This window comes from Salvelinus alpinus, chromosome 23 (genome assembly GCF_045679555.1).
Source record: "Salvelinus alpinus chromosome 23, SLU_Salpinus.1, whole genome shotgun sequence".
NCBI lineage: Eukaryota > Metazoa > Chordata > Actinopteri > Salmoniformes > Salmonidae > Salvelinus > Salvelinus alpinus.
The window spans coordinates 48018321-48045546 of record NC_092108.1 but is presented as its reverse complement, the minus strand read 5'-3'; the positions used below and the strand labels follow the sequence as shown (position 1 = coordinate 48045546).

The following is a 27226-nucleotide window of genomic DNA, read 5'->3' as shown; positions in this document are numbered from 1 at the left end:
CTTCAAACAATCATCTTTTTTCAATATTGATTAATTATTGCAATAATGAGGCTGGTCGACCCAACACCTTTGAGTATTGGACCGCGAGTCTAACCTTTACAGACAATGCTGTTTCTTATATACACTAAGAATGGTTAGTCATGGCTGGTTCCACCTCTCCTATGCAGATTGGGAGGCAACATAAGCCACTTTGGATTTATCCTGTGGTCATCTGCACCCGGTGCTATTTCCCAGATGCAAGGATGATTAGACACAATATCAATTATGTTCTACTCCCCTAATCTCGGTTACACCCACCACATCTTATCTATGGAATGCCAGCTGTAGGTTTTTAGGATCCTCTCAGTTCACAAAGACATTTGATGAGAAATTACTCTTCAAAGCTATTCAATGCATAAACAGTATAACATAATCTTGTAATTTTGCTCTCACACTAGCCTCTTTCGAAGAATGTAATGGTAATTCCAAATTGCCTCGCCAAGGGGTTGCGTAAGGATGTTCCTATCCTAGTTTCCCCTACAGTATCAGAATTTTCCAGGATTGACATGTTATTGTGGATCCCTGGAAATGCAGTCCTTCCGTCAGTCTCACGCCGCCTCCAATTGCGCCAGTTTAATTCCCCGCCGTCATCAGATTCACACACGTTGCTACGTGTGACATATCTGCATGTAAATGGCTCCTCCTAGGGCTGTGGCGGTCATGAAATTTCGTCAGCCGGTGATTGTCAAGCAAACAACTGCCGGTCTCATGGTAATTGATCGTTAATTAACATAAACACATTTACCATCTTCTGTCTTCCTACAATCCACTGATGCAGACCTTTGGAACATCTACATTTTAAAAAGTCGAATAAATCCATGTAATATAGCCTACACCATCACAATAAATCCATTATTTATTTTAGACAGGTCTAAAGAAGCATGATATGAAGAAAATCTAGTCTATTTCAGAAGAACAGAATATCATACTCTGAGTTGTCCTTATGTTAGGTCCTGATCTGGCTATGCCAAATGGCTGTGGGCTACACTAGTTCATTTAGCATACAAGAATTCTATGACGTTATTTTATAGTATGAAGAATACAATTGAACATAGCTGAATAAAATAGAAAGGATATTGTCTCCAAACGATTTGAGGGAGTGCGCACATGCGGCTATTCTGTGTTGAGAAGTTAACAAAGAAACAGCTACTCCTATATGCTTAATTTAGAGTTATTTATGTAACTTTAGTTGTGATACAAAACGTTGGGCTACAGTTGAAGTCGGAAGTTTACATACACCTTAGCCAAATACATTTAAACTCTGTTTTTCAAAATAAAAACAAATCCCTGTTTTAGGTCAGTTAGGATCACCACTTTATTTTAAGAATGTGAAATGTCCGAATAATAGTAGAGAATTATTTATTTCAGCTTTTATTTCTTTCATCACATTCCCTGTTGATCAGAAGTTTACATACACTCAATTAGTATTTGGTAGCATTGCCTTTAAAATGTTTAACTTGGGTCAAACGTTTCGGGTAGCCTTCCACAAGCTTCCCACAATGTTGGGTGAATTTTGGCCCATTCCTCCTGTCAGAGCTGGTGTAACTGAGTCAGGTTTGTAGGCTTCCTTGCTCACACACACTTTTTCAGTTCTGCCCACAAATTTTCTATAGGTTTGAGGTCAGGTCTTTGTGATGGCCACTCCAATACCTTGACTTTGTTGCCCTTAAGCCCTTTTGCCACAACTTTTGAAGTATGCTTGGGGTCATTGTCCATTTGGAAGACCCATTTGCGACCAAGCTTTAACTTCCTGACTGATGTCTTGAGATGTTGCTTCAATATATCCACGTAATTTTCCACCTCATGATGCCATCTATTTTGTGAAGTGCACCAGTCCCTCCTACAGCAAATCACCCCACAACATGATGCTGCCACCCCCGTGCTTCACGATTGGGATGGTGTTCTTCTCCCCCTTTTTCCTCCAAACATAACGATGGTCATTATGGCCAAACAGTTCTATTTTTCTCCAAAAAGTACGATCTTGGTCCCCATGTGTAGTTGCAAACCATAGTCTGGCTTCTCTATGGCGGATCTGGAGCAGTGGCTTCTTCCTTGCTGAGCGGCCTTTCAGATTATGTCGATATAGGACTCGTTTTACTGTGGATATAGATACTTTTGCACCTGTTTCCTCCAGCATCTTCACAAGGTCATTTGCTGTTGTTCTGGGATTGATTTGCACTTTTCGCACCAAAGTACGCTCATCTGTAGGAGACAGAACGCGTCTCGTTCCTGAGCGGTATGACGGCTGCGTGGTCCCATGGTGTTTATACTTGCGTACTATTGTTTGTACAGATGAACGTGGTACCTTCAGGCATTTGGAAATTGCTCCCAATAATGAACCAGACTTGTGGAGGTCTACAATTTTTTTCTGAGGTCTTGGCAGATTTCTTTTGATTTTCCCAGGATGTCAAGCAATGAATCACTGAGTTTGAAGGTAGACCTTGAAATTCATCCACAGGTACACCTCCAATTGACTCAAATGATGTCAATTAGCCTATCAGAAGTTTCTAAAGCCATGACATAATTTTCTGGAATTTTCCAAGCTGTTTAAAGGCACAGTCAACTTAGTGTATGTTAACTTCTGACCCAATGAAATTGTGATACAGTGAATTATAAGTGAAATAATCTGTCTGTAAACAATTGTTGGAAAAATGACTTGTGTCATGCACAAAGTAGATGTCCTAACCGACTTGCCAAACAGTGGTTGGAGTGGTTGAAAAACGAGTTTTAATGACTCCAACCTAAGTGTATGTAAACTTCCGACTTAAACTGTATATGTTTTGATTTTTAATACATTCTAAGGCTGCATGATGCGACTCTAATGATGATTTCAAAAAAGTTGCATGAAAGGCTTGAGCTCTGCTTTGTTTCTTGCGAAGGCTGTATACACTTAATCAGTCTCTCATTCACAATTTGACAAGCACTTGATAATGCCTGGAATTTCCCGGCGGCATCCCCTTTGTGTGGCCATTGTGCTGAATATAATAATTCTAATTCCCTTCTCCAGGCTGCATGCTTCAAAGCACCTCTCAGTCACGTGATCGTGGCTCTCAGTCACGTGATCGTGTCTTTCTCACAGGCGCATGTCCTTATCCAAATCCGAGGCACATATCGAAGATATTGGAAGAACTGTCCACATTTTCTTTTTGTCAGCCAACAAGATGAGTAGGCCTAACGAACATCAATCTATTATCCTCCATAGTACAAAAGTTGACCTATTCTGTGCGAGAAATATATATTCCAATCCTGGTCTGGGACAGTTGTGGGATGGGATAGATCCCAAAGTAATACAACTAGCATCAAAAAAAGTTTTTAAGCAATGGGGCTGACACGACAGATCAGATCGTTTAGCTTAAAATGTTAATAAACTATTAGGCTATTTCTTAACATTATAAGCGCAGCCATGAGCACATGGCAGTAGGCTATAAGTGTAATGTTCCATTAGCAGGAAAACACCATTCTCAAAAGTGACCGCAAATGCATTTATGCATGGAATGCTTTTATTATAAAGGTGGATTTTTATGGTGAAAACTATTTTCCCCAAACTTGAAACTCACATGCTGCTTATATATGCCAGTTAGGCTCTAAACCTGTTGTAAAGCTGATTCATGTGCATAATTTTAAGAAGTTATTTGGCCACTGTAGTTGTGAAACAAACCTTATCAAAACATATAGGCCTGTGGACTAGGCTACATGAGGTGTGCGACTATACTTTTGAAAAAATCGTTAACAAAAAGGCATATGTTTTTTTTGCCTTACTGCACACCAGCTGTGCATCATTCACAAGTGATAATATATCATTCACAAGTGAAAGGCTAATATTGTCACCCATCAGACTATCCTTGATTTAATCTTGTCTTTACATATACTAAATAAAATATGTGTGAAATTAGTTTTGATTTAGAATGGACCATTATCATGCACTTAAATAGCGAATGGAGGACACTTTTCCATGGTTCATGTTCATGCCAGCCAGGTAGGCTAATATTGTACTCCTGTTGTAAAGACAAGCAATGTGCTTAATATTAGGAAAGTTGAGAAATAAATAAAGTAAGCCTATAGATAGCTGATGGGATAGTCCTCTTTTTAATAGAGGCCATCACTCTGTTTTCTCACGCAATTGCATAGCCTACAGGAATGTTGCGCAGCATGAACTCATGGGCTCTCATGAAGTGTTTGTTTATTTTCAATACATTTGCATTTATGTCCGAGTGATGAGAGGGACAATAGAGTGCTGAGTACCAGGCAGTTAGCAAGTTTGGTAGGCTACTAATGACCATCAGCAGCATCAGAGCTGGTAGAAGCCTAATAACAGTGATAAAGCGGTCACGTGGAATTTGACTGCCATCATGACTCGTGACCGCCGGTGTGGCGGTAATCCGATCTCCGTAACAGCTCTAGCTCCTCCATCTGTTAACTATGTCGCCCCCATATTCTCCCTCTATTATTAGTGCTGGGCGTCTTCCTGTGGCCACTGATGTCAGCGCATGACTTTGGGTTGTGGATGAAGCCAGTTCTGCAGAAGCTGGACTTCGGACTGGAAAGATTCCTTCAGAATATCAGAGAGAATCATGGTAACTAACCACTCCAAGATCGCTCGCACCCACACACACGCACACACAATAATAGCAGATCCACAGATGTTTTATTCTGTGTTGTCTGTTTCAGAAAAGAGACTCCTTCTGGCACAAGCTGACCGGGAGAGTATTGAAGCCGATCTGTCCTCCCTTTTCCCCAAGGTTGGTTCATCCTTTGCTGTAATTTAATTAGACTTTTGTTGACGATCCATGAAATTCAATGCTCATGATCCATATCTGGGTTTCGCAATAGTGGGGTTAGTTAGTTGTAAAGGGAGGAAGAAGGAAGGAACCATTTTGGAAATGGGAAGGTTCTACCAGATCATGTTCAATAAGAACACAGATGTCAAAACATTTGTCTGTGGGGTGCCCTACTGATCATGACCCAGATGATCTAGCCACAAAAAAACTCTGGTCCCTAGTTATGACCTCGTCACCTGACTCTGGGCCCTAATTATGACCATGTGGCCTGACAAGGAAAAGGGACTACAGTTTTACCAGGCCAGGTTCAGAAGGGCACACCGTAGCAAATGTTGTACAAAGGAAAAGTACATACAGTGGTTGCTCCACCAAAAGTTTTGCGATTATGCTGCGGTACTTAGAGGTAATTTGTGGTTTAGTACGGTACCCTGCATCACCACTTCATTGCTCCAGACCAGCGCAAGGGGGAGTTAGAGCACTGATTATGCTTTTGGGTCCTACTGTGTCTCTAACTGACAATGAATGGGCGACATAAACCTAAATAGAAACTGATAATTGTGCACAACTTCAATATTACTTTCTAAAACTGTTGTTACACTAGGTTTTTATTATTTTATTTTGTTAGGATTATTTTGCTCTTACTGTAGTAGTGTAGCCCACTCCCGACCGGTCACGTTGTACGTGAGGGGTGCAACGGTCTAAGACACTCTACAGATGCTGGTTCAATACCCGTGCTGACCTCGACTGGGAGACCCATGAGATGACTGTAGGTTTTTGGTTTCTCTCCCTCTAAAAACAGAAATAAATCATTCTAAATAACAAACTGTCTTTATTTACAAATTAGTAACAATGTCTCACCCCATGTTCAAGAATGGCCTTTTTCTCGCTCATTTTACGTTATTTGAAAATGAATAATCTCCAAAATATTGTTCTTTTTTAAACAAAGCTATTATTATTATTATTAATTTAGAATTATATAAAAGCCTGTTGGATATTCTCACAGATATATTATTAACCCTGTTATTAGCAGGACAATATACAGTGGGGAGAACAAGTATTTGATACACTGCCGATTTTGCAGGTTTTCCTACTTACAAAGCATGTAGAGGTCTGTAATTTTTATCATAGGTACACTTCAACTGTGAGAGACGGAATCTAAAACAAAAATCCAGAAAATCACATTGTATGATGTTTAAGTAATTAATTTGCATTTTATTGCATGACATAAGTATTTGATCACCTACCAACCAGTAAGAATTCCGGCTCTCACAGACCTGTTAGTTTTTCTTTAAGAAGCCCTCCTGTTCTCCACTCATTACCTGTATTAACTGCACCTGTTTGAACTCGTTACCTGTATAAAAGACACCTGTCCACACGCTCAATCAAACAGACTCCAACCTCTCCACAATGGCCAAGACCAGAGAGCTGTGTAAGGACATCAGGGATAAAATTGTAGACCTGCACAAGGCTGGGATGGGCTACAGGACAATAGGCAAGCAGCTTGGTGAGAAGGCAACAACTGTTGGCGCAATTATTAGAAAATGGAAGAAGTTCAAGATGACGGTCAATCACCCTCGGTCTGGGGCTCCATGCAAGATATCACCTCGTGGGGCATCAATGATCATGAGGAAGGTGAGGGATCAGCCCAGAACTACACGGCAGGACCTGGTCAATGACCTGAAGAGAGCTGGGACCACAGTCTCAAAGAAAACCATTAGTAACACACTACGCCGTCATGGATTAAAATCCTGCAGCGCACGCAAGGTCCCCCTGCTCAAGCCAGCGCTTGTCCAGGCCCGTCTGAAGTTTGCCAATGACCATCTGGATGATCCAGAGGAGGAATGGGAGAAGGTCATGTGGTCTGATGAGACAAAAATATAACTTTTTGGTCTAAACTCCACTCGCTGTGTTTGGAGGAAGAAGAAGGATGAGTACAACCCCAAGAACCCATCCCAAACGTGAAGCATGGAGGTGGAAACATCATTCTTTGGGGCTGCTTTTCTGCAAAGGGGACAGGACGACTGCACCGTATTGAGGGGAGGATGGATGGGGCCATGTATCGCGAGATCTTGGCCAACAACCTCCTTCCCTCAGTAAGAGCATTGAAGATGGGTCGTGGCTGGGTCTTCCAGCATGACAACGACCCGAAACACACAGCCAGGGCAACTAAGGAGTGGCTCCGTAAGAAGCATCTCAAGGTCCTGGAGTGGTCTAGCCAGTCTCCAGACCTGAATCCAATAGAAAATCTTTGGAGGGAGCTGAAATTCCGTATTGCCCAGCGACAGCCCCGAAACCTGAAGGATCTGGAGAAGGTCTGTATGGAGGAGTGGGCCAAAATCCCTGCTGCAGTGTGTACAAACCTGGTCAAGAACTACAGGAAACGTATGATCTCTGTAATTGCAAACAAAGGTTTCTGTACCAAATATTAAGTTCTGCTTTTCTGATGTATCAAATACTTATGTCATGCAATAAAATGCTAATTAATTACTTAAAAATCATACAATGTGATTTTCTGGATTTTTGTTTTAGATTCCGTCTCTCACAGTTGAAGTGTACCTATGATAAAAATTACAGACCTCTACATGCTTTGTAAGTAGGAAAACCTGCAAAATCGGCAGTGTATCAAATACTTGTTCTCCCCACTGTATATTGGTCATATTGGTAGTGGCTCCTGAGTGGCACACAATGGGATTGCCTTGCAGTTCTCCAGCTGTATTCACTGAAAGCGCAAGGTTCAAGGCACGAGGGCAGGGGGCACGGGATGGGGCATTGCACTAATAATGGCGCTGACTAGGGAAACGTTCCCGCTGTTCTTAGTGCCAGTTGGCACGTTCAAACAAAAACAATGTAACTAATAATGGCATCTTTATGCTTTCGTTAATAAAATAATGATAGAAATACTGTTTCAAAATGCCAATGTTTATTTAGTTATGGGTCAATAACGAATTATTATGGGAATAAATATCACTGAATTACAGAAATATTGGAACAAAGTTGTCTAATGAAGGTGCACAAATTGTTTCTTATTGGAAAACTCTCTTTCAAACACACATGGTCACGTGGTATAGCGCCATTATGGCTATTAGCAGGTAGCTGGACAATAGACTTGCCTAGAAGGAGGGTAGGGGGAGAATTCTATTGTCAAATGTATTTCTTCAGTTACATTGGCTGTGTCACAACCGGCCGTGATTGGTTGCAATTTCAGTTTAATCCACCAGAAAAGGCAAAACAAATAATACAACAAAAAGTATTATTATTATTATTATTATTATTATGTATTAAATCTGACCGTGATTGGGAGTCCCATAGGGCGGCGCACAATTAGCCCAGCGTTTATCTCCCTCTAAGAACAGAAATAAATGTTCTGGCGTTTACAAATATTATTTTGGCCTTTATTCAGATTACAATTGCTCACTTTCATTTTTTTGAAAACGAAATAACCTCCAAAATATCGTTATATATTATCAAGTTGATGGCACGGTCATATAGCGGCACCTACATAAAGCTGAGTGACTCACTCATTCATGGCTTTGGATCAAGTACTAACATTCTTTCTGATAGTCTTTAATAAAGAAATGTTTTGGTTAACCTGACCTGGACACCATGTACAGTATTATAATAGCCCATTATGGGCTATTAGCAGGACAATATACCTTTACAAACACCTCTCTGTATTTTGATACTTTGTGTATGGGGCTTCCCCAGTGGTGCAGCTGTCCAAGTCACCGCATGCAAAATGCGTTTCTACAGATAGATTGGTTTTAATTTAGAATCCTCCAATCCTCTATATGTAATTATTGGTGGAGAGTCACGTCATATTTTTCGATATACTGTAGGCCTACCGTAGGCAACATAGGTAGTCAACGTAGGTATATTGTCCTGCTAATAGCCCATAATGGGCTAATAGCCCATAATGGGCTATTATAATACTGTACATGTTATCCTGACATGGTGTCCAGGTCAGGATAATCAAAACATTTCTTTATTATAATGTGCTGTTAAAAGTGGTGTAGGTCTTATTTATTTAAAAAGCATATTGAAGTTAGAAGCAATAGGATTTGTGGCAATAGCCTACAATTATTTTAGCACCGTTTCACGCTGCTCTGAGACAAGCATGGGAACTGGTCTTGATAAATCAATGAGATTTTTATTTTGACTGAATCTCCGTTTGGGTATTGGTTAGACTACAATTATGGTGTAGAAATGTTATGCTCTTAGTGTAACCTTTATTTAACTAGGCAAGTCAGTTAAAACTTCTTATGGCTGGGATCCCGTTAACGGGATCGATATGACAACAGCCGGTGAAAGTGCAGGGCGCCAAATTCAAAACAACAGAAATCTCATAATTAAAATTCCTCAAACATAGAAGTATTTTACACCATTTTAAAGATAAACTTGTTGTTAATCCCACCACAGTGTCCGATTTCAAAACGGCTTTACGATGAAATCACACCAAACGATTATGTTAGGTCAGCACCTAGTCACAGAAAAACACAGCCATTTTTCCAGCCAAAGATAGGAGTCACAAAAAGCAGAAATAGAGAAAAAATGTATCTCTAACCTTTGATGATCTTCATCAGATGACACTCATAGGACTTCATGTTACGCAATACATGTATGTTTTGTTCGATAAAGTTCATATTTATATACAAAAATCTGAGTTTACATTGGCACGTTACGTTCAGTAGTTCCAAAACATCCGGTGATTTTGCAGAGAGCCTCATCAATTTACAGAAATACTCATAATAAACATTTATAAAAGATACAACTATTATGCATGGAATTATAGATACACTTCTCCTTAATGCAACCGCTGTGTCAGATTTCGAAAAAGCTTTACCGAAAAAGCACACCATGCAATAATCTGAGTACAGCGCTCAGACAACAAATCAAGCCATTCAGATATCCGCCATGTTGTGGAGTCAACAAAGTCAGAAATAGTATTATAAATATTCACTTACCTTTGATGATCTTCATCAGAATGCACTCCCAGGAATCCCAGTTCCACAATAAATGTTTTATTTGTTCGATAAACCCCATCATTTATGTCCAAATACCTCCTTTTTGTTAGCGCGTTTAGCCCAGTAATCCAAATTCATGATCCGCGAGCAGACACAAAGTCAGAAAGTTCCGTTACAGTCCATAGAAACATGTCAAACGATGTATAGAATCAATCTTTAGGATGTTTTTATCATAAATCTTCAATAATGTTTCAACCGGAGAATTCCTTTGTCTTCAGAAATGCAAGCTAACTATCACGTGGCACTCTGCCAGACCCCTGACTCAAAGAGCCCTCATTCCCCCCTCCTTCACAGTAGAAGCATCAAACAAGGTTCTAAAGACTGTTGACATCTAGTGGAAGCCTTAGGAAGTGCAATATGACCAATATCCCACTGTATATTCGATAGGCGATGAGTTGAAAAACTACAAACCTCAGATTTCCCACTTCCTGGTTGGATTTTTTCTCAGGTTTTTGCCTGCCTTATGAGTTCTGAGTAGAAACTTCAGAGTGTTTTCTATCCAAATATACTAATAATATTCATATCTTAGCTTCTGGGACTGAGTAGCAGGCAGTTTACTCTGGGCACCTTACTCATCCAAGCTACTCAATACTGTTCCCAGCCATAAGAAGTTAAGAACTAATTCTTATTTACAAGGACAGCCTACTCCTTCCTCCCCATCGGAGAATTGAAACCCGGTCTCCCGCGTGCCCGCACGACACGGGGATTCTTTAGCTAAATAGCCAAGTACTGTAGCCTACTCCCGACCATCACGTTGTGCAGCGTCATATTTTCCGTTTCATCCTAACGGAAACCCAGAGGGTTTTTCGTTTCAATTGGAATAGAAACACCATAATATTAAGCAAATTAATTAAGCAAATTTTCTTAAAATCAGTCCCATATAGTTACAAAAATGGTTTTAAATTCTCTAGTACAGCCACTATTGAAGGCCATCAAATGCTTCTCAAAGATGCCCTCTGGTGGTCAAACTAGCACTAACTGGCATTAATGGTACCAGTGGCACTTAAATAACATGCCATAGAATTCTTTGGCACCACGCAAGCTGTGCTGCAGTACGCTGCAACTTTTAAAGGACAAACCACTGTACTGTATGTATTCTTATTTGACTGTTCAGGAAGTAACTTTCTGTTTCCTAAAACAAATGGCCTACCGAACATTACCCAGAAAAAAAAGTAAGGTCCTAATAATGTTACTGTACTTGCAACAGTTGGACTCCACAGTTTGTAAGGAGATGTCTATATCGGATACAGAGGCCTCTGATGTGACGTGGACAGACAACGGAACATTTAACCTGTCTGAGGGACATACGCCCCAGACTGAGAACTCAGATGGTGAGTGTTACTGTGTGTGTGTATTCCAGTGTGAGTACATATGCAATATTCCAAACATTTAGAATCAAGTGCCGTGACAAGTATTTTCAATTGTGTGATCGTTTTTGTCAACTCAAAATGTCACCCTATAATACAAAGTAACTGTAATTCACATGAACAACATGGTGGTTTTTATTTTCCTGCAGACCTAGACAGAGAAGAACTATTCATAGGGGGCCTCCCGGAATTCCCCTCCTTGGACAACGGCACCAATGGGGAGGACGATGACGACCTGAGCATCGGCCTACCCACCCCCCCTATCCACCCACCCCAGCACAGCAGAGCCAAGGGGGGGTCCGAGCCCCCCCTCCAGGGGGACCCTTCCACCCAGGCCATGGAGTTTGTCCACAAGATGGCAGGCAATGTCATTGCAGCCGCCGCCACCGCTGTCATTCAGGAGAGGCTGGAGGCCGCCATCGGTAGCATCATAACCACAGACCCCCGCCCCAGGTCCCTGCTGTTCGCCAACCCCACAACACTGCTGCCCCTGGACCTGGCAGAGGAGTCATCATCGGACAGCGATGTGGAGGAATTTGAGCTGCTGGACCAGTCCGAGCTGGAGCAGCTGGAAGGGGAGCTGGGCCTTGGGGCGAGCGCAGCAGTGGCGGCCAAAGAGCCCAAAAAATCATTGTCTTCTTCCAGTGGCTTCTTTTCAAAACTCCTGGGCCGCCATTGATTAGAGCAGGGGTGTCAGGAGGATGTGGTGCAGGTCTAGTAGGGGGTTAGAGAGCACGTGGAGACAGAGAGGGGCCTTGTTTGGGGGATGGGGAGGTTAGGGGTGCAGAGACTGTGGGGGTTTGACGAAACAATATGGTGTTGCATTCTTTTTCCAGTTGTACTAAAAATGAATACTCCTGCATTACATGATCGATATGTTCGAGAGCGAGAGGAAGGGGGTGTTCAGCAAGCATGATGCTATATGGAGATTGGAGATGTGGAGTTGTCAGGGGGCTGTGTCAGTATTGGTGTGGTGAGATTGTGACTTTTATTTAACGATTTTCACATCATCAACCTGTAGTAAAGTTATGGGTAGGAATGGAAAGGAATGTGGTGGTGTTTCTGATTTGCTGCCAAAAGGACTACATTTGTGTTTTGTTGGTCAATTTCTTCAACAAATGATCAGGTCTATGTAATTATCAAACATATATTAGTAATGGAAAGGAAACACACTCTTTGTTTAAGTATTAAAATACTCATTTTAGTAATACAATTGTAGGCAGAAGTTGATGCAGAGTACAGTATATGCTAGTTCTCCCCAAGTTCTGCAAAATGTCTAAGACATCCTGTAACTCATAGCCTCCCCAATCCCCCTTACATAACTTTCCCTAGCAACAACATTTTTATAAATCTACCCCCCCCCCCCCCCGACAGCAGGAACCTTTTTATCAGCAAGTAAAAACTCAGAAGTGGGTTTGACCAAAACTTGACCTTTCATCACAAGTATAGAGTCATAGCAATGTGAACGAGTATAATCATCTTTTGACAGGTGGCTGGTTTCATCAGGTCTGTGGCAGCCTTGTGTTCTCAGAAAACCCGATAACCACGGTGGGATCCAGACTGGTGGAGTCTGAATGTATACGCCTTCTGATAGTGTCTGAAGGTCACAACACTAAAAACAGGTTTTAACACAGACAGAGGTCTGAGGAGACCTTACAATTTATCATAACATAATTTATTAACCTTTTAAAAGGTATGAGGCCTTGGTTTAACCTTCTTTAGTTTCAAGATTCATACACTGGCCCGATTGGGCCCATTCAACTCCATCACCCATTAATCTACAGTACAGCTTAATTCGACCAGACCTACGACAACGATGACAATCATCTGTGCTAACAATGGAACCAATTGTTCAAACCCATACTGTTTGTGCGTATTGGTTCTTACTGAAGCACAAGTAAGGTAACAAATCCTGTAGTTAACTGGAACATGCAACGATGGGATGACAGATAATAGTATACATTATATTTTGTATCATTTTTTTCGTTTTTCTAATTTTGTATATTGTTCATTAAGCCATAATATAGGTGAGGGACTTCACGTTTTACGACATGCAATTGGTCTCACGATATTATGCATGGTAATCTTTTGACTTTTAACGGATGTTCAGTAACACTGTACCTAAAGGGATATTCCTCTCAAATCTAACATACAACCTTATATTTTGAGTGGAACATCCTTTTAAAGTTCATTGTCTGGGATGCTGACATATGACTGACACAAGAATGTTGTAATTTCTCTTTGGACATTTTGTGACAAACCATTTATAAGTTCATTGGGCCCTGACTTTTTTCCTGTCAATGTTTCCTTGTCTAGTGACTTGGTCAGGACAAGTAATTGAACTGAATTAGCACTTGATTCATTCTGCTTGTGAATGTTTCGTCAGTTGTCACAAACTATGAAGTCAGTGTCTATTAAGTGTTATGACAGAATCCATGTCAGTCAGGTGGCAGTATTATAAAGGAGTTATAGCTCTCTACACTTCAAGCAAAATGTTGCTCCACATTTTATTTGTACTTGTACCTTATTATTTGACAATGCAACTAGGCACTTGGGACATAATCACTTAGTAGTGACAGTTTTAAACTTCATGCAAACAGAATGTAAGATCTCTTTCATTGGACATGAAAAATTCACCCTAACGATTGTCTGTCGATCGCAAAGAGAAGGGGTAATTTAGAAAATTCACCCCAAAATGTTTAGGTGGGGATATGCAGCTGCAAGTTGCCATAGTTACTGTGTAATTTGTTTGAAGTTAGTGTTCGCCTTCTTGAGTAAAGTTGAAGGGCTAACTGAGCTCAATATGTCATAAGGAATTGACCAAGCCCACAAATTGGGAAAAACAAACATTATTTCCTATTGACCCCCATTGTAAAAGAGCCAACTTCGTCATAGATTTTTTGTTATGCCCGAAAAGCTGTAACCAGGTCAAAAATCCCGACCTACGGTTTGCAATGCTCCCATGTAGGAAAATAGAGCCTGCGAGAAGAGCCCTTTGGGTTCAAGCTATTCGGAGTGGGAAATTGTGGGGACCCGGTGTCAAAGTAGGCTACACGTAGCTATGTGTGTGGGAAACATTTAATGACAGATAAAGACATTTAACTTGATTAGTATAGTCAGTTTGTAACTCCAAACTATTTTTAGCTGTATAGTCCATTTGTTTGCGTTTTTGGTATTGGCTAGCTTAATGTTTCGGGCGGGAGCTAGCTAGCACTCACTCTATTGTGGCTGCTAGCACCATAATGAAAAGGGGCATGAAGGAATCCCTATAATATGCTCTTCTAAGTAGTGACAATGCTCGGGAGCAGGCAATGTTAAAAATGTATCTTTAGACATGTACTTTTCTTAAATGTAGTTTTGTAATTGACGTAAACAAGCAGACAAGAGAAAAGTCAAGTTTTTGCTGTGAGCCAATTGGTAACCTAGGTAACCACAGGTTGGTTTGCCAACAGGCAGGCAGGGCTGCTGCGTTCTATCTAATACCGACTGGGACTATCCAAACAAAATAACAAAAGTTATCAGACCAAGCTTGTGTTCCCGATGATTGACAAGGGTAGGAGGTACATCCTGGGGGAAAATACATTTCATACTGCGCAACACTTAATTGATTATTGAATATGCCAATAATAAACCCCTGTGCTAAAAACAAGATTGACAACGTGTAATAACCATTAAAAACTAACCGAAGAGATTTTCCATCATATAGCCTGCCTTTTTCTAAATATATGCTATGACTGTCAAGACAAATATATGCATTTTACACCACGGAATATGAACATATAACATAATCAGGAGTTTAAACAAGCCATTTATTGATTACAATAGCCATGAGTTAATATGCATTCTGTTCGCTATCATGTCAAATCATGGCAGTATGTAATTGCCTTAGTGACAAATTCACTGAACTGTGTCTTCTTTAAACTGCTCAATAGTTTCTTCACATTAGAAAGATCATCTTACACACTTGTGTGAGTTGTTAGCTATTTGTCTGAAGTGAAGCATAAGCAAATTGTAGTTGTATGTAAATGATCAAGAATATTATTAATAAAGTGTGAAAATGTAACACCTTGTGATTTCTCTGTGTGTGTGAATTCTCCTCAGAACAAGCCACACATTTCTATAAACTTGTATTTGTGTTTTTTGTCAAATGCACAAGTACACTGAAATGCTTAACTTGCAAGCCATTCCCAACAATGCAGTAGTCAATATCAAAATACTATTTTAAAAAATTATATATATATATACAGTACCAGTCAAAGATTTTGGACATACCTACTCATTCCAGGGATTCTTTATTTTTTACTATTTTCTACATTGTAGAATAATAGTGAAGACATCAAAACCATGAAATAACACATATGGAATCATGTAGTAACCAAAAAAGTGTTAAACAAATGAAAATATATTTTATATTTGAGATTCTTCAAAGTAGCCACCCTTTGCCTTGATGACAGCTTTGCACACTCGTGGCATTCTCTCAACTAGCTTCATGAGGTAGTCACCTGGAATGTATCTCAATTAACAGGTGTGCCTTGTTAATTTGTGGAATTGCTTTCCTTCTTAATGTGTTTGAGCCAATCAGTTCTGTTGTGACAAGGTAGGGGTGGTATACAGAATATAGCCCTATTTGGTAAAAGACCAAGTCCATATTATGGCAAGAACAGCTCAAATAAGCAAAGAGAAATGACAGTCCATTATTACTTTAAGACATGAAGGTCAGTCAATCTGGAAAATGTTAAGAACTTTGCAAGTTTTTTCAAGTGCAGTCGCAAAAATCATCAAGCGCTATGATGAAACTGACTCTCATGAGGACCGCCATTGGAAAGGAAGACCCAGAGTTACCTCTGTTGAAGAGGATAAGTTCATTAGAGTTCACTGCACCTCAGATTGCAGCCCAAATAAATGCTTCACAGAGTTCAAGTAACAGACACATCTCAATAACAACTGTTCAGAAGGGACTGTTCAGTCCTTTGGTCTGATGAGCCTGATTTTTGGTTCCAACCGCCGTGTCTTTGAGACGCAGAGTAGGTCAACGGATGATCTCTGCATGTGTGGTTCCCACCGTTATACGGTGCCTAGTGCAAGTCCCTCCCCCCATAGTCTTCATATTTTGATGCCTTCAAATGAAATCTAAAAAGGGATTGAATTTGATTTTCCCCCCACAGATCTACACAACCTAGTCCACATTTTCAAAGTGAAAGAAAATGTATAGAACATTTTCTGAATTAGTAACAATAATTAAAAAAAACTAAATGTCTTGACACCCCTGAATTAATACTTGGTGGACGCACCTTTTGCAGTCATTACAGCTGAGAATCATTTTGAATATTATTCTAACAACTCTTAGTGCAACATATATCCATTGTTTTTGTCAAAATTGCTCAGTAAAAATGGTTGGAAATCATTGAAGGACAGCAATTTTCAAGCAAAAGTCAGGACTGAGACTGGACCATTTAGGAACACTCAACTCCTCTTGGAAAGCCATTCTGTTGTGTCTTTGGCATTAACATTTGCATAATTCTACCGCTGAAAAATAAAATTATATCACAGGGTTAGGTTTTCAGAAGACTGACAAGGGCTGTCCTCTAACTGTCACGCCCTGACCTTAGAGAGACGTTTTATTTCTCTATTTAGTTAGGTCAGGGTGTGATGTGGGGTGGACATTCTATGTTTTGTATTACTTTGTGTTTGGCCGAGTGTGGTTCCCAATCAGAGGCAGCTGTCTATCGTTATCTCTGATTGGGAATCATACTTAGGTGGGAAAAAAGGCTACCTATGTTGTGGGATCTTGTTCTTGTATTGTTGCTGTTGAGCCCTACAAGGCTGTACGTTTCGTGAGTTCTCTCTTTCTTGGTTTTGCTGGTTATCATTAAAGAATATGATTAACCTACCCCACGCTGCATCTTGGTCCACTTCTTCAGACGAGCGTTACACAAACCTTTTACCTGGGCTTTGCCCCTTTCATATTTTTTATCCTGACAAACCCCCCAGTCCCTGCCAGTAACAAGCATACCGATAACATGATGCTGCCACCACAATGCTTGAAAATACAGAAGGGTTCACTCTGTGTTGGGTTGCATTGGATTTGACCCAAACCTGTAATTTTTTATTAAGGCCAAAAGTATATTTATTTGCTGTGTTGTCTGGCATAACAGATTTTTTGCAACTAGAAAAGATGATTTTAACACAGGCTTCTTTTCACTTTGTCATACATGCCCAACCAATATCCCAAATAAACCACTTGGTGGCAGTGTAGTTTTGACTTTAGCAAAGGAGCTTTAAAAATGTCATGAAGTAGCAGAGTTTGAAGTTCATGAAGAAAACACTATGCACGTGATTAGGGTCATGGAAAGCAACACTAGCCTGGCTCCTATCCACGTTAAGACCTCTGGTTTTTGGATTTTGCCTTCAAAATAAAAGTCAGCGTGTAAAACGCTGTATGTATGCTACGAAATCAGTATTTTCTTGTAGCTTTGCATAGTGCATAATGTTACAATTATGTAACAAATTAAGATAACAAATAAAAATGATAACTACATGGGGGGAAATCTGAAATAAAGACTATACTTTATATAAGATAAAGAATATTTTAAGGTGGAGCACAATGAGAAATGGTTGGAGCTGAAGTAAATGAATGTCAACATAATAATAGCCTATTAGTAAAAATCTATATACATATATAATACAAATACATTTAAAAAATCTTTATTTTGATTGTATGATACTTGTTCATTTACTGGTATTATTGTTCACGGATGCAATTTTGAAATGTAATGTTTAGGGAAAGTCTTAGTGTATTTTTGTTGTAATGCACAAACAAATTGCACTGTACAGGAAAAACTATTGATTGTGTGTCGATAAAACCAGGATCCAGTCTACTCACTAGAGTCCCTAGAATACAAAACAGATGCGTTTGAACAAAAAGCTAGATCATAGGAAGTGTTGCTGGACTTTTACTGTGGTCACACAGCTTAAAATCGGGTGCCTTGACAGTATTTTTTTATTTTTTTATTTCACCTTTATTTAACCAGGTAGGCAAGTTGAGAACAAGTTCTCATTTACAATTGCGACCTGGCCAAGATAAAGCAAAGCAGTTCGACACATACAACAACACAGAGTTACACATGGAATAAAACAAACATACAGTCAATAATACAGTAGAAAAATAAGTTTATATACAATGTGAGCAAATGAGGTGAGATAAAGGAGGTAAAGGCAAAAAAAGGCCATGGTGGCAAAGTAAATACAATACAGCAATTAAAACACTGGAATGGTAGATTTGCAGTGGGAGAATGTGCAAAGTAGGGGTGACCAGAGAGATATACTTTTTCAAATCAAATCAAATCAAATTTTATTAGTCACATACACATGGTTAGCAGATGTTAATGCGAGTGTAGCGAAATGCTTGTGCTTCTAGTTCCGACAATGCAGTAATAACCAACAGTAATCTAACCTAACAATTCCACACTACTACCTTACACACACACACAAGTGTAAAGGGATAAAGAATATGTACATAAAGATATATGAATGAGTGGTGGTACAGAACGGCATGGCAGATGCAGTAGATGGTATAGAGTACGGTATATACGTATGAGATGAGTACTGTAGGGTATGTAAACATAAAGTGGCATAGTTTAAAGTGGCTAGTGGTACATGTATTGCATAAAGATGGCAAGATGCAGTAGATGATATAGAGTACCGTATATACATATGAGATGGGTAATGTAGGGTATGTAAACATTGTATTAAGTGGCATTGCTTAAAGTGGCTACTGGTACATTTTTACATAATTTCCATCAATTCCCATTTTTAAAGTGGCTGGAGTTGAGTCAGTATGTTGGCAGCGGCCGCTAAATGTTAGTGGTGGCTGTTTAACAGTCTGATGGCCTTGAGATAGAAGCTGTTTTTCAGTCTCTCGGTCCCTGCTTTGATGCACCTGTACTGACCTCGCCTTCTGGATGATAGCGGGGTGAACAGGCAGTGGCTTGGGTGGTTGTTGTCCTTGATGATCTTTATGGCCTTCCTGTGACATCGGGTGGTGTAGGTGTCCTGGAGGGCAGGTAGTTTGCCCCTGGTGATGCGTTCTGCAGACCTCACTACCCTCTGGAGAGCCTTACGGTTGTGGGCGGAGCAGTTGCCGTACCAGGCGGTGATACAGCCCGACAGGATGCTCTCGATTGTGCATCTGTAGAAGTTTGTGAGTGCTTTTGGTGACAAGCCGAATTTCTTCAGCCTCCTGAGGTTGAAGAGGCGCTGCTGCGCCTTCTTCACAACGCTGTCTGTGTGGGTGGACCAATTCAGTTTGTCCGTGATGTGTACACCGAGGAACTTAAAACTTTCCACCTTCTCCACTACTGACCCGTCGATGTGGATAGGGGGGTGCTCCCTCTGCTGTTTCCTGAAGTCCACAATCATCTCCTTTGTTTTGTTGACGTTGAGTATGAGGTTATTTTCCTGACACCACACTCCGAGGGCCCTCACCTCCTCCCTGTAGGCCGTCTCGTCGTTGTTGGTGATCAAGCCTACCACTGTAGTGTCATCCGCAAACTTGATGATTGAGTTGGAGGCGTGCATGGCCACGCAGTCGTGGGTGAACAGGGAGTACAGGAGAGGGCTCAGAACGCACCCTTGTGGGGCCCCAGTGTTGAGGATCAGCGGGGTGGAGATGTTGTTACCTACCCTCACCACCTGGGGGCGGCCCGTCAGGAAGTCCAGGACCCAGTTGCACAGGGCGGGGTCGAGACCCAGGGTCTCGAGCTTGATGACGAGTTTGGAGGGTACTATGGTGTTAAATGCTGAGCTGTAATCGATGAACAGCATTCTCACATGGGTATTCCTCTTGTCCAGATGGGTTAGGGCAGTGTGGTTGCGATTGCGTCGTCTGTGGACCTATTGGGTCGGTAAGCAAATTGGAGTGGGTCTAGGGTGTCCGGTAGGGTGGAGGTGATATGGTCCTTGACTAGTCTCTCAAAGCACTTCATGATGACGGAAGTGAGTGCTACGGGGCGGTAGTCGTTTAGCTCAGTTACCTTAGCTTTCTTGGGAACAGGAACAATGGTGGCCCTCTTGAAGCATGTGGGAACAGCAGACTGGGATAAGGATTGATTGAATATGTCCGTAAACACACCAGCCAGCTGGTCTGCGCATGCTCTGAGGACGCGGCTGGGAATGCCGTCTGGGCCTGCAGCCTTGCGAGGGTTAACACGTTTAAATGTATTACTCACCTCGGCTGCAGTGAAGGAGAGCCCGCAGGTTTTGGTAGGGGGCCGTGTCAGTGGCACTGTATTGTCCTCAAAGCGGGCAAAAAAGTTGTTTAGCCTGTCTGGGAGCAAGACATCCTGGTCCTCGACGGGGCTGGTTTTCTTTTTGTAATCCGTGATTGACTGTAGACCCTGCCACATACCTCTTGTGTCTGAGCTGTTGAATTTCGACTCGATTTTGTCTCTGTACTGAGACTTAGCCTGTTTGATTGCCTTGCGGAGAGAATAGCTACACTGTTTGTATTCGGTCATGCTTCCGGTCACCTTGCCCTGGTTAAAAGCAGTGGTTCGCGCTTTCAGTTTCACGCGAATGCTGCCGTCAATCCACGGTTTCTGGTTTGGGAATGTTTTTATCGTTGCTGTGGGTACGACATCGTCAATGCACTTCCTAATGAACTCGCTCACCGAATCAGCATATTCGTCAATATTGTTGTTGGACGCGATGCGGAACATATTCCAATCCGCGTGATCGAAGCAGTCTTGAAGCGTGGATTCAGATTGGTCGGACCAGCGTTGAACAGACCTGAGCGCGGGAGCTTGTTGTTTGAGTTTCTGTTTGTAGGCTGGAATCAACAAAATGGAGTCGTGGTCAGCTTTTCCGAAAGGGGGGCGGGGGAGGGCCTTATAAGCGTCGCGGAAATTAGTATAACAATGGTCTAGTGTTTTTCCAGCCCTGGTAGCACAATCGATATGCTGATAGAATTTAGGGAGTTTTGTTTTTAGATTAGCCTTGTTAAAATCCCCAGCTACGATGAATGCAGCCTCAGGGTGTGTGGTTTCCAGTTTACAAAGAGTCAGATAAAGTTCGTTCAGGGCCATCGATGTGTCTGCTTGGGGGGGAATGTATACGGCTGTGATTATGATTGACGAGAATTCCCTTGGTAGATAATGCGGTCGACATTTGATTGTGAGGAGTTCTAGATCAGGTGAACAGAACGACTTGAGTTCTTGTGTGTTGTTATGATGATCACACCACTTCTCGTTAATCATAAGGCATACCCCCCCGCCCCTCTTCTTACCGGAAAGATGTTTGTTTCTGTCGGCGCGATGCATGAAGAAACCAGCTGGCTGCACCGACTCCGTTAGCGTCCCTTGAGTTAGCCATGTTTCCGTGAAGCAGAGCACGTTGCAATCCCTGATGTCTCTCTGGAATGCTACCCGTGCTCGGATTTCATCAACCTTATTGTCAAGAGACTGGACATTGGCGAGTAGTATGCTAGGGAGTGGAGCGCGATGTGCCCGTCTCCGAAGCCTGACCACGAGACCGCCACGTTTTCCCCTTTTTCGGCGTCGCACAGGGTCGCCGGCTGGGATCAGATCCATTGTATTGTGTGGAAGGCAAAACACTGGATCCGTTTCGGGAAAGTCATATTCCTGGTAGGAACGATGATGAGTTGACGTTAATCGTATATTCAGTAGTTCCTCCCGACTGTATGTAATGAAACCTAAGATTACCCGGGGTACCGATGTAAGAAATAACACGTAAAAAAACAAAATACTGCATATTTTCCAAGGAACACGAAGCGAGGCGGCCATCTCTTTTCGGCGCCGGAAACAGGGGGTGCTGCTATATACCTGCTGGAGCGCATGCTACTGGTGGGTGCTGCTATGGTGACCAGCGAGCTGAGATAAGGTGAGACTTTACCTAGCAGGGTCTTGTAGATGACCTGGAGCCAGTGGGTTTGGCGACGAGTATGAAGCGAGGGCCAGCCAACGAGAGCGTACAGGTTGCAGTGGTGGGTAGTATATGGGGCTTTGGTGACAAAACGGATGGCACTGTGATAGACTGCATCCAATTTGTTGAGTAGGGTATTGGAGGCTATTTTGTAAATGACATCGCCGAAGTCGAGGATCGGTAGGATAGTCAGTTTTACGAGGGTATGTTTGGAGGCATGAGTGAAGGATGCTTTGTTGCGAAATAGGAAGCCAATTCTAGATTTAACTTTGGATTGGAGATGTTTGATGTGAGTCTGGAAGGAGAGTTTACAGTCTAACCAGACACCTAGGTATTTGTAGTTGTCCACATATTCTAAGTCAGAACCATCCAGAGTAGTGATGCTGGACGGGCGGGCAGGTGCAGGCAGCGATCGGTTGAAGAGCATGCATTTAGTTTTACTTGTATTTAAGAGCAGTTGGAGGCCACGGAAGGAGACTTGTATGGCATTGAAGCTCGTCTGGAGGGTTGTTAACACAGTGTCCAAAGAAGGGCCAGAAGTATACAGAATAGTGTCATTTGCGTAGAGGTGGATCAGAGACTCACCAGCAGCAAGAGCGACATCATTGATGTATACAGAGAAGAGAGTCGGCCCAAGAATTGAACCCTGTGACACCCCCATAGAGACTGCCAGAGGCCCGGACAACAGGCCCTCTGATTTGACACACTGAACTCTATCAGAGAAGTAGTTGGTGAACCATGCGAGGCAATCATTTGAGAAACCAAGGCTATTGAGTCTGCCGATGAGGATGTGGTGATTGACAGAGTCGAAAGCCTTGGCCAGGTCAATGAATACAGCTGCACAGTATTGTTTCTTATCGATGGCGGTTAAGATATTATTTAGGACCTTGAGCGTGGCTGAGGTGCACCCATGACCAGCTCTGAAACCAGATTGCATAGCGGAGAAGGTGCGGTGGGATTCGAAATGGTCGGTAATCTGTTTGTTGACTTGGCTTTCGAAGACCTTAGAAAGGCAGGATAGGATAGATATAGGTCTGTAGCAGTTTGGGTCAAGAGTGTCCCCCCCTTTGAAGAGGGCGATGACCGCAGCTGCTTTCCAATCTTTGGGAATCTCAGACGACACGAAAGAGAGGTTAAACAGGCTAGTAATAGGGGTTGCAACAATTTCGGCAGATCATTTTAGAAAGAAAGGGTCCAGATTGTCTAGCCCGGCTGATTTGAAGGGGTCCAGATTTTGCAGCTCTTTCAGAACATCAGCTGACTAGATTTGGGAGAAGGAGAAATGGGGAAGGCTTGGGCGAGTTGCTGTGGGGGGTGCAGTGCTGTTGACCGGGGTAGGGGTAGCCAGGTGGAAAGCATGGCCAGCCGTAGAAAAATGCTTATTGAAATTCTCAATTATAGTGGATTTATCGGTGATGACAGAGTTCCCTATCCTCAGTGCAGTGGGCAGCTGGGAGGAGGTGTTCATATTCTCCAAGGACTTTACAGTGTCCCAGAACTTGTTTGAGTTTGTGTTGCAGGAAACAAATTTCTGCTTGAAAAAGCTAGCCTTGGCTTTTCTAACTGCCTGTGTATATTGGTTTCTAACTTCCCTGAAAAGTTGCATATCACGGGGGTTGTTCGATGCTAATGCAGAACGCCACAGGATGTTTTTGTGTTGGTTAAGGGCAGTCAGGTCTGGAGAGAACCAAGGGCTATATCTGTTCCTGGTTCTAAATATCTTGAATAGGGCTTGCTTCTTTAAGATGGTGAGGAAGGCATTTAAAAAAATAACCAGGCATCCTCTACTGACGGGATGAGATCAATATCCTTCCAGGATACCCGGGCCAGGTCGATTAGAAAGGCCTGCTCGCTGAAGTGTTTCAGGGAGCGTTTGACAGTGATGAGTGGAGGTCGTTTGACCGCTGACCCATTACGGATGCAGGCAATGATGCAGTGATCGCTGAGATCTTGGTTGAAAACCAAATACAACCGAGTTGTATTTAGAGGGCAAGTTGGTTAGGATGATATCTATGAGGGTGCCCATGTTTACGGCTTTGGGGTGGTACCTGGTAGGTTCATTGATAATTTGTGTGAGATTGAGGGCATCAAGCTTAAACTGTAGGATGGCTGGGGTGTTAAGCATGTCCCAGTTTAGGTCACCTAGCAGCACGAGCTCAGAAGATAGATGGAGAGCAATCAGTTCACATCCAGAGCACAGCTGGAGGCAGAGGTTGGTCTATAGCAGGCGGCAACGGTGAGAGATTTGTTTTTAGAGAGGTGGATTTTAAAAGTAGAAGTTCAAATTGTTTGGGTACAGACCTGGATAGTAGGACAGAACTCTGCAGGCTATCTCTGCAGTAGATTGCAACACCGCCCCCTTTGGTCGTTCTATCTTGTCTGAAAATGTTGTAGTTAGGAATGGAGATTTCAGAGTTTTTGGTGGTCTTCCTAAGCCAGGATTCAGACACGGCTAGGACATCCGGGTTGGCAGAGTGTGGTAAAGCAGTGAATAAAACAAACTTAGGGAGGAGGCTTCTAATGTTAACATGCATGTGGTACAAATATAGCACTGTACAGGACAAATTATAATTTGTGCCGATATGGGGTGGGGAGTACTCACTAGGGTCTGTAGAATCTATGTATAGTGTCATTTCATCGGGGTTAATAATACAGAGTGTTGCTGGACTTTTACTCCACCCATGAAATTGGCCACAATGCAAATCACTGTATATACATTACATATGGGCCACAGTAAAACTATTGTTGGGAATATTCAGTAGGGTCTGTAGAATCCATTTATGGTGGGGCTGCGGAGGGCATGTACGGACCGATAGAACGCATGGTGTGTGAGTAGCTTCATTTTGTTCTGAGAAAACTGTGGTTGATATATAGAAACCAGATAAAAGTTTAAATCGAGCCTCTAAAATCGATAAATCAACATATCCCCAAGCAACTGGGAGAGTGTGAGGAATCAGTTATGTACAACAGCGAATCAATCAGTTGGTAAAGCGGCACGGTGACAAATCCAACAAGCCATGGCTTCCCCCAAAGGAAAAGACAAGGAGCAACTTGGAGACACAAAGAGGAGTAAGAGTTAAAGGATATCCAGGAAAACATAGCAAAAATGCTCCCAATGCACACCAAAACAAACAAACTGCTACAATCTGTTATTAGAAAAGTAGATTAGCTCGAAAATATAGTCGAGGCTATCGTGTCAGGCACGCACAAATCAGGTGTGCGCATGAACAAATAAGACAACAAAATGTGCCTTTTGGAAACAAAGCTGAAAACTTTAGAAGATGAATTGGACCAGTAAGAAAACAGAATGAGACGAAACATGAGAATATTGTCCTTACTGGAAGATGAGTAAACAGGAGACCTTTCCAGCTACATGTCCAAACTAATATCAGAGGAACTTAACATGAACATCTGGAACGATGCCATAGGATCGGCTTGAAACAGAAAAACGCGAAATACTGTACCCACGCATGGTAATCTTCAAACTGTGGAATTATCAGCCCCCCAAAAAACATTGAGGGCACAGGGGGGAAAGGAGATCAAAATACAGAGCCGATCCATTCGAGTCGTACAGGTCCTGTCTGCTAGGCTAAGAGAGACACAAGGAATGCATTCCAATCAGACAGTCACTGGAGGAAAAGGGGATCAAGTCTCAGCTCCGCTTCCAGGCAGTGCTGTGGGTATGGAAGGGAATGCAATGCATAGAATTCACAAGCACTGATGAAGCCGTAATCAAGCTACACAAACCTTTACAGTTGAAGGATACTTTGAGAAAAACGATGAGCGCAGTAGGCTATATACAACACAGGGATGCCTAAGACCAGCTTATCTTAAATTGAGACAATATCCTTTCCCCAAATACAATCTATACTCTACTTTCCCCAAGTAATTGTTCATGTCTATGAAGTAACAGTAGAAGTAGCCGATGCCAATGGGCTACATAGACACTGAAAAGACAATTCAAAGGGGGAAATATAGCATGTATGTCAATAATAGTTCAATGGATGTGTGTGTTTGTGGGCATGTAAGTATGTGTGTGTGTTTTTGTATATAAATGGGAGTGTCAGGGAAGAGTGAGGGATGGTGAATATGAATATGTGTGGGAGGGTGGGAGAGAATGGGTGTGTGGATACATAGTGTATATGTTGGGCGAGAATGAATGAGAATGGATGAGTAAGTCGATGGAGGGATCGAGAAGTAGGAAGGGTGGGAAAAGATGGGAGGTTGGGACAAGCTTGGTTTGGGTAGGTAAGGATGAGAGGTTGGGAAAAGCTAGGCTTAGGTGGGGTAAAGGGGGGAGAAAACTGTGAGGAGGAGGTGGAGAGGAATGCGTTTGGCTTGGGCAAACCTTCTGTAAAATTAATAAGAGTTCTGGACAGATTAGGGGAGGATGTCGAGTCATTATTATTCCATTGTCATTATAACTAAGATTCAATGATGGTTATTGGTGAGAGTGGGGGTGCCCCCAACAGGGGCAAATCTGGTGTTTTAGATAGAATTCAAGCTATAGTAGATCAAATTCAGACAGGAACTATTATTTTAGTAGGCAACCTAAATCAAACATTCGACAAGATTGACAGACGTAGCAAAAAAAGGACAAATTTAATGAGCCTCAAAAGAGGCTGAAAAATGTCATCCCTACAAATAATTTGCAGGACACCTGGAGAGGCGGGGCGGCAGCGTAGCCTAGTTGTTAGAGCTTTGGACTAGTAACCGAAAGGTTGCAAGATTGAATCCCCGAGCTGACAAGGTACAAATCTGTCGTTCTGCCCCTGAACAAGGCAGTTAACCCACTGTTCCTAGGCCGTCATTGAAAATAAGAATTTGTTCTTAACTGACTTGCCTAGTTAAATAAAGGTAAAATTTAAAAAGATTACTATTCCCAACTACAAAAGACTACTCCTTTTTTTCTCAAAGTAAGAAAACCTATTCAAGGACTGACTACCTTTTTATTTAAAAAAATTCACTCAACAAATTTACTAGGTTAAAAAACTCCATGACATAGTGATATTGGATTATTATTAATTACACCAACCATCACTTAGCGCAGAATTGGGAGAATGAACAGAGCGCATCATCAAGA

The 27226-nt window shown here is 41.9% G+C and overlaps 1 protein-coding gene across 3 annotated transcripts in view; it reads left to right on the top strand.

The window, feature by feature from the left end:
- retreg1 (reticulophagy regulator 1) overlaps positions 1 to 15268 on the top strand; it is a 72100-nt gene extending 56832 nt beyond the window's left edge. For all 3 annotated transcript variants that reach the window (XM_071362593.1, XM_071362595.1, XM_071362594.1), the window contains 4 exons: positions 4491 to 4613; positions 4708 to 4778; positions 11046 to 11169; positions 11355 to 15268. In XM_071362593.1, the coding sequence (XP_071218694.1) occupies positions 4491 to 4613; positions 4708 to 4778; positions 11046 to 11169; positions 11355 to 11884 (848 nt within the window). In that variant the 3' untranslated portion in view covers positions 11885 to 15268. The remainder of the gene's footprint in view (positions 1 to 4490; positions 4614 to 4707; positions 4779 to 11045; positions 11170 to 11354) is intronic.
- The last annotated feature ends 11958 nt before the right edge of the window (positions 15269 to 27226 follow it).